Source organism: Mytilus edulis, chromosome 6 (genome assembly GCF_963676685.1).
Source record: "Mytilus edulis chromosome 6, xbMytEdul2.2, whole genome shotgun sequence".
Lineage (NCBI taxonomy): Eukaryota > Metazoa > Mollusca > Bivalvia > Mytilida > Mytilidae > Mytilus > Mytilus edulis.
In genome coordinates, this window is record NC_092349.1 from 54,441,525 (window position 1) to 54,450,926 (window position 9,402).

General features: G+C 31.6%; 1 protein-coding gene across 1 annotated transcript; it reads left to right on the top strand.

Annotated features, from left to right (window-relative positions):
* The first annotated feature begins 488 nt into the window (after window positions 1-488).
* LOC139527892 (metalloproteinase inhibitor 3-like) lies at window positions 489-9,055 on the top strand. Its single transcript, XM_071323566.1, has 5 exons — window positions 489-768; window positions 3,416-3,525; window positions 4,368-4,470; window positions 7,680-7,819; window positions 8,811-9,055. The coding sequence occupies exons 1-5, from the start codon at window positions 591-593 to the stop codon at window positions 8,940-8,942; spliced, it is 663 nt and encodes a 220-aa protein (XP_071179667.1). The 5' UTR covers window positions 489-590; the 3' UTR covers window positions 8,943-9,055.
* The last annotated feature ends 347 nt before the right edge of the window (window positions 9,056-9,402 follow it).

Genomic DNA, 9,402 nt, shown 5'->3' on the forward strand with positions numbered 1-9,402 from the left:
CATGACTTAAATATTTTAAAAATAATTCTTGGTTCATTTCTATTATATCATCATATTACATAAATCAATATCGAATTACTAAGCCAATGACCTTATACAGTTGTAATTCAAGCTTTTGTTAAACTATGGCAATATGTTTATTTAACAATAACATGACGAATTGAAAACATTATGTTCAGTAGGTATATGGAAATGTGAACGATTTTAAATGTTATATGTAATGTACGTATGTGTTTCCGCATTTATTATGTATATGTTATAAACAATCCTATTAATAATTCTCTTCAGTGAGCAAATCTGACACAATTGCAGACCATATTATCATATTATATTATACAGGTTCCATTAAAACATATTTAAGTATTACGAGGTCGGTGCAGGTTTTCTTTTTTTAAACGTGTGTGCCTTTTAATCACGTCTGCTTGTATTGTACAGCCGAACATCAAACTGAATCGTGCTATCAATTACTTTTTAGCAGCATCTTCTTAGAAATAAATACCATCTCTATTTGACTTTGTCATGTGTTCATTACCCCAACTATTATCCCCAGATTTTCATTGGTAAGATAACAAAAATATTGAAAGATATGTATGATATACGAATCAGCTTCTCTAATAAACTGTATATTGAAAGAGAAATTATCAGTAAGGATGGTTGAGAAAGTACTACAACTGGTAATTGCTCTAGTATGGATGACAAATAGTGTACACAGTTGCTGGTGTAATATTTTGCAGCACCCTCAAGATCAATTCTGCAAGTCTGACTATGGTAAGTTCTAGAACATGTACATCAAGGGCATTGAATAATAACTGTCTGTGTAACATTTGTCGCTCACAGCTCGTGCTATTGTTGACTTCCTAGTCAACCATAACGTAATGAATGTGATTGTTGGCATGATTTGAAGAGGAATACCGGCCTATTGTGCATATAGCAAATAATGACTTTACAGTGATTAGTGACGTCATCTAAATGATGTACAGTTAAATTTGCTGAATGTGACATTTGGTGTTACTTAAAAGTCTGATATATATTTGCTTAATATCAAAGTAGCATTTGTGATGTTATGCTTATTTGAAAGTTGCAAGCCAGGCTTTAAAAATATTGTGAAACTGCCTTTTCTAGAGGTGGCGTGATTTAGATGAGGATATACAAAAATCATTTTTTCTTTTAATTTACACACAAATTAAGACACTTACATCTTGTAACAGTACTATTACATTTGACTTCACTACACTTTACACAAGTATTCCCAATTTCAAACTAAAAGACAAACTGAAAGAGTTGGTATTTCTTTTTTTCATAACATGTGAACTCTTTTGCTATAGAAAGATGACTTTTATCAAAATTATATATTAAATACTTTTAAATAGAAGACATATACAGTGTACAATGAAATCCTTCATATCGGTATAACAACATATTGATTAAACTGTATATTGATCATAATAAGATTAAACCCCTCTCGTGATAGCCGCACATTAATATACAAAACGACATACATCATGTTCCTACTGGACTCGTATGGTTGAATACAATAGTAAATAGGTATATATTCAACTATCATTAAATTATCTGCTATTGAATTTGAAGCAATTCGCTTTTTCAGAATCTAAAGAACTATGAGTAATCTCATTATTTATATTAAACATTACATCATTGGTTGAATTTTCATTTTTTACAACGTTTTAAACCAATCACAATGTTTTGATATACGCTTTTAAAAGTATTTCCCAGAATGCATTAGATTCTGAAACGGCGAATTGTCATATTTTTTGTACATGTAAGAATAATCCTTCTATAGAAATAAGGATATCGTATAGTTATAATTATCCACTAGAGTCCAATGACCTGGATGTAAGCTATCATATTCCACCTTGCATTTTTCATATAAGGCCCTTACGTGACAGATTTGTAAACAAATTCAGAAGGAAAACAATGACCTTGATTTAGAACATATAAAACGAATCATAAAAACGACCCACACAGTCTTACACTTGTATTATTATTATTATACACATTCTTAACCGCGCAACATCAAATGAGAAATTATCCTAAGCGCTTTACGACGTATTATTAATTCACCGATACTGATAAATATAATAATGAAAAATGAAAGCAGATGATCAATATTGAATATTTGACAAATAATCCCTAATAACTTTAAAAAGAGATGAATAATAAATGGTTAAATGCATAATTTGATTTGAAATATTTAATATAAGATTATACCATATACATGGTCCTTATAAAAAAACCAAAGAAACTATTTAGACACACATAATTGATAGCAAATACAGATTTTTAGTTAAAAAGTACAGTTAGAAATTAAAAAAAAAGATTTATTTAAAAATGTTTTTTTTTAAATCACGAAAAAGCATGTCTAATGTCTGATTACAAACAGACGGCAAAATAATGTAATGGACATGAATGTTATGTTACTGTTTTATTCAAAATATCAACTGAAATCGATTATTACTTGCACATACCAAACGAGGTATTACATTATATCGAAATATGCAAGAAGATGGAAAACCGGTCTTTTAGGAGAATATACATGAATGTTCATTCGAAAGTCTCAGCGATTGCTGATGACCATTTTTCTACTCATTATTACAAGATTTCAAACTTGTACAAATCTGGATGCTATTTGTTTGTTTCTTTATCTGTGCCATACAAAATGTACGATGCCAATGGTATCGATATTAACTCACAAACTGAATAAAAGTCTGAAGAATTAATTGTAAATTAAGTTTTTGATGAGTCGATGACAAAATGTAACATCCTAATAACCCTTACAAAAATGTTTGTTATCCTTAAAATGTTTAAACCAATTAATTGCTTATTTTTAATTAACAATCTATGTACATTGGCAACTGTTAACCATCACAATTGACGTTAAGTAACTCAGGCCTTAGCCATCATATTGACTTCCGAAAGAAATCAATTAATGTTCGATAATTGCAATTGAATCTAAAGTGAAATAACACATTCCCCTAACATTTCATTGTAATGGGATATTATCTAAATATGAAGCGTACAACAATGAAATCATCTTCATCTTGGAAGTTTTCTTTCGTATTACGTCATGGTCTCCCCTTATGTGGCATGCTCATTAATGATTGATCGAGGAGTTTTAATTTATTGTCATTAGACGAAAACTAACAGTTACGTATTTGTTTTTGTTTTTCCATCTCTTTTTGCTTGAACCCTTTGATTCTTATGTAGTTGTGATACAAATGCATAATTCACAATGGAGGTTTAAAAATAATTTCAGTGACGTGGTTTGTCGAAATCTAAACCATTGAAAAAATGATAACGAAAAAATCTATTGCAAGTATTTGTAGATAAACACATCATGTAAAAGTTATGGTTTAACAAACGATGTCGTATTTTACAATATCGTACGTTATTTCAGTTTTCTATGGCAAAGTTATCAATGAGAACCTTGTAGAAGGTATGGGAAATGATGTTCACAATAATAAGGCGATTTGGGAATATACTTTTAAAGTAATTTTCACAATGAAGGTAAGTAATGTTATTTAAATGGTTTTAAAAATTCAAAATCTTTGTATTTGTATTTGCAATATGGAATTAAAAGACGTGGTATGATTTCCAATACGACAGCTCTTCGTAATGTAGAGGGAAAATTGAATTGAAGCAAAACAAAAACTTTATATTAAGGAATATAGAAGTTGATTCTGTAATTTCCTTAAATACATTTGAATATACCTGGTCTAAACACAAGACCACCCACTATCATATTTGTCAAAATATTAGTTATGTGGTTTGCTTGCGTTAGAACTCTGGACATCGTTATAAAAAAAAAATATTTACTTTTCAATTTCCATGGCTTTCAAATTTGAATTGATGTTACTGGTAAATAATCTATAACAATGATGATTCAATTACGAATTTAACTCGCAACACGAATGGTTGACATATGTTAAAAGAAAAAGATAATAATTAACAGTACAAAAACACAACATGGAGAACCAAGGACTGAGCAACATGAGTCTAATAAAAAAACTGGGATATCTGAGGTTCTTAAGATGGTAATCAAATCCTGCTTAATATATGGCATCAACCGTGTTGCACATGTTAGTACATAACTGTTGGGTAATATAATTCAGATTATGCATCATTACACACAATCAAACAACACAATGAATTTTACTTCTGACTGTAATTTACAATTTTACAAGTTAATGCATAAAATTTAGAATATGCTAAATGCTACACATGTTAATTCGAGTGAGATGTGAACCGTTGTGCTGAAAATGATATGTATGTTTTGTTTTCTTGTAAAGTTGTCTGTTCCTTGAAATTATTGAATTATGTTTATTTATATGTATACATTTACAATACAGGGGATGATTGGAGGAATTGGACAAGATGCCGTTATAGAGACAAAAGGAAATCAAGCCCTCTGTGGTGTACGCTTTACTGTCGGAAAGTCTTATATCTTAATGGGTAAATATACAGTATGGTATACTATGAATTACTATATAGACTTGAACATACTGTCCAACAACTGGGAATTTTACACTTATAATTGAAATACTTAAAACGAGACGATAAAAATAAAATACAAAGAAAACTGAGCAGTTAAAAGGTTTGAAAGTAAATATATATAAATACTATGAATAAAGGTTCATGTATATTATTGTGAAGTTTCATATTTTCAACTCGACTCCTCGACGTAGACGCAGTCATGGTCATCGTCATTATACATCACCTTCTTTGCATGATGTATCAATTAATGACTTGCTACCATTTATACAAAAGCCGTTAGGTATTCATCACATTCGCACGAAACTTTATTCATTACCCCTTTCAAAACTTCATTCTCTGTTCAATATATGTTTGAAATCCACTGTTACAATCCCTCATTCAAACCTATACAAAATTACAGCTATAATTTCGGATATTGCAAGTCACAGACTTTTCAAGCCAGTCCGCATTGGCAAAGATAAAAAAGAGAAAAGATCTTTCATTAATCTTTCCTTTGCCAACAAATGTATCGATGGCGTCAACTTAGGCAATATCCTTCATCATAAATTAGTTCAATCGAAAATACCTCCTTATTTCAAAGACCAGTCTGTACCAATCATTTCTTATACCTATACCAAACCTATTGCAACTAAAATTTTCCATGACAAACACGTTTTGCAGGATCTCGATATTGACGACTTCAAGTCTAAACCTCACGATTGCACTTGTGCTAGTTCCCAATCCACATATAATCCCGCTGGCCACGTTATTACCGGTGACCTCAACATTGTTAATAACACTTCTCTACGAAATGTGTTATCGAAAGGTCCGAAATATCGTGAGCCTAAATCCATCATTTGGAAATTCAACTTTAAAATTTTGATGGATTCAGTTGAGGATTATGCCAGGCAATGGGCTAAGCGCGAGAAGGAAGACATAGACACTCTCTCCGAATGGATTAAGGCAGTGAGGTCGTTGATACAAATCAGAATTAAGAAACTGAATGGGTCTATCAATGCCCATGCTTCGTCAATCTTTACAGACCCAAATGTTGCAAAACACCTATCCTACCTCCATGACAAATATGTTTTTGTCCCCGCAGATAAAGCCCCAAACAACATCGTTTTTGTATGTAAAACTCATTACATTATCTGCTTGATAAACTAATTAGGTATTGAAAATTCACTTGGAAACTCAACATATACCCTCACGACACTTACCAAAGAGAAAATCCTGGATAATCATAGGTCTGTTCTGTGTTCCTTTTGGAATTTCAACCAAAGATGAAGAACTGGATCTACCATCACTGTATTGGATACCTAAACTACATAAGTGTCCTTACAAACAACGGTATATTGCTGGGTCTTCCAGGTGCTCCACGAAACCTCTTTCTGAACTATTAACATCTATTTTATCAGAAATCAAAGACGGGCTTCAGAGTTATTGTGAAACTACCTATTCTAGAGGAGACGTGAATCAGAATTGGATACTTAAAAATTCCAAAGATCTTTTAGAGTGCATACAATCTAACTCTCTTTCCATTTGACTTTTCTACTCTGTACACTAGTATTCCATATTCCAAACTAAAAGACAAATTGAAAGAGTTGGTATTGCTTTGCTTCGTAAAAAAGAATGGCCAACGTAGATACAAGTATCTTGTCTTAGGGAGGGATAAATCCTACTTTGTAAAGGATCACTCTGATTCGAACAAAAACTTCTCTGAAACTGATATTATCAAGATGCTTGATTTCTTAATTGACAACATATTTGTTACGTTCGGAGAACGTGTTTTTCAACAGACTGTCGGCATTCCAATGAGAACAAACTGTGCCCCTACTTGCCGACTTGTTTCTTTATTATTATGAGGCTGACTTCATGCAGGAGATTCTTAGGAAGAAAGATAAGAAGTTAGCACTATCCTTTAACTCTACTTTTCGCTATATAGATGATGTTCTTTCACTAAACAATTCAAAATTTGGTGACTATGTGGAACGCATCTATCCAATCGAGCTAGAGACAAAGGATACTACAGATACAGTTAAGTCGGCCTCATATCTTGACTTACATCTAGAAATTGACAAGGAGGGTCGGTTGAAAACAAAACTTTACGACAAAAGAGATGATTTCAGCTTTCCAATTGTGCACTTTCCATTTCTAAGTAGCAACATTCCAGCAGCACCTGCATACGGGGTATATATCTCCCAATTGATACGATATTCCCGTGCTTGCATTTCCTATCATGATTTTCTTGATAGAAGGTTGCTGCTCACAAGGAAGCTATTAAACCAAGCGTTCCAAATGGTGAAGTTGAAATCACCCCTTCGTAAAATGTACGGACGCCATCACGAGTTGGTTGACCGTTATGGAATAACCGTATCACAAATGATATCGGATATGTTCCTTACGTCGTAACTACAATCCCCTTCCCTTTCCTGAATGTGACCTACCGAATTAGACTCTTTACTGGATTTGTTATCACATAAGCAACACGACGGGTGCCGCATGTGGTGCAGAATCTGCTTACCCTTCCGGAGCACCTGAGATCCCCCCTAGGTTTTTGGTGGGGTTCGTGTTGTTTATTCTTTAGTTTTCTATGTTGTGTCGTGTGTGCTGTTGTTTGTTTGTCTTTTTCATTTTTAGCCATGGCGTTGTCAGTTTGTTTTAGATTTATGAGTTTGACTGTCCCTTTGGTATCTTTCGTCCCTCTTTTTTCATACTAGTTTAACCTGATAGATGAGCTCGAATTCAAACTAGAACACTCACAAGCATTATTCCACAAAATTCAGTCATCAGTCACGTTGCTATGCTTAAACGATAGGGGTAATAATCATGAATAATAACGGCTAACATGGATCAACTCAAATTAAAAACATCTGGTATTGTGCATTTGCAATTGAAATTAAATACTTTTCAGGAAAACAATGTTCTAATAGCCACAAAATAAGTAATTATTAGAAATATGTTTGGTGTAATATAGATATACATAATGTCGTCAAAAGTACAACATTCGAAACAATATTCTAAAAAGTCCGTCCAAAAGATGACGTCCATCAGATGATAGAACGCCAATGTTACATGAAACTAAAGTACAATTACATGAAGTGTTGACCTTTACATGTACGTTTTGTTAACACAGTCAGTGGCATATTTTTATATTTATGAAATCAGTAAATAATTTCATCTTTTAGGAGCCAAGAAACCCGATGGAACGAAAACAATAGCATTGTGTGATTTTAGGACACAGCTCATCAATCTGACACCAGATCAAACGTTTTACCTGTTTACAAAAGGGATTTATTCATACAAAAAAAACTGTGGATTAGGATGCGTATGTATCGTAATATTAAGCTTCATGTTTTTACGTCCTGACGTGTGTTTTTGTCATTATTTGGAAACATCTATTATTGTATTTGAATTTCTTGTATTCATCTGTTGATGAATAGTACATATACAAATTAAATTCAACTTACAGGGAATTCACATCATAATTGACTGTAAAAAAAGTTAAAAAAAAAAAAATCCAGAAAATAAAGTCTATACTGTCGAGTAATAATAATTGATTTGGGGAATGATACAATTGAATGTGTATTATGAATATTTTTTTCGAAAGTTGCCATTGCTTGGATATATATATGCACATGTCTCTTTTTTTTTGTTTACTTTAACAAATCATTTGTAGAAGAATTCAAAATGTTTTATTCAGTAAAGACGACATTCGATCTTTGGTTTTAAAAATGGTTTTGTTAAACATTGATATTCAAAAACAAATTTTCTTGAACATATCAAAAATAAACGTACCTTTTATACATTTATATCTACAAATCAAAGATCACTGTTATTTAACAATTTACAACATTATTGTGATTATTCATTAATAATCTAAAACACAAATGACGTATGAAATACGCAAAAACTAAAAAGAATCTACAATTTAGTAGTTGTATTACGTAATTACGTACTTTATTAATATAATTATTAATACCATTAATTATTATAACATCTAAAAATTAAAATAAAAATAAAACTCATTGCCACATTTTTCAGTTTATAGAAAAAGGACGTATGTATCAAGGGATTTTCAAAACAAAAAAAAATGATTTTTTTTATCAAAATATATATATATACTCTCAGACACAAGAAATGGAAAGCCTGGAACACACATAATTTTCACAGTTGCTGCTTTAAACTTTCAGATTATAATTCAACGACAGAACTTACGATTTTACTCAACTTACAATTATATTGTATCTTAAATGAATAACGCTGGAGAGCAAAATAACAGTACGACTGTACACTAAAATCGCTTTCTTTCTTTACAGAAAAGTAGTCCAACATCAGTAGGTTGCAAATATCAGTCAGAAAATGATCCGGTGAACACCTGCCTTGCCAAGAAGGCACTGTGCCAAAAAGAAGGAACGCAGTGTAGCTGGGTTAATAATGGAACATGTTAACGTACTTTTGTCAACAACATACCGATCCCAATGCTGACTGAATGCACATGGAGAATTTTTAATTAAAATTCAGATCAACATGTTTGTTTATTAAAAGTGTTTGCCTTTTCAAACTGTAGTATTTTGCTAGTTTTGTATCATCACATATTTAAAAGAGATTGACAGATACTGAAGTAACATTCAAACTCTTTAATCGAAAATAAACTTGTCTCAGTACAGTTTGATGAGAAATATTTACATATCTAAATTTGAACATTAAAATTTTGTAGTTCAATCTACAAATAATGTTTTGTATTCGGTAAAATCTTTCGGCTTATATAAAAACAAGAATATATCGAACCATTCATCGTCATTGAAAAAAAAATGATATAAAAATACCAACAAACAAAAACAAACTCACACCGGACAGAAAAATAGATGCTAAAATTAATCGAAAAGTATATGCATATGGCCTTTTACA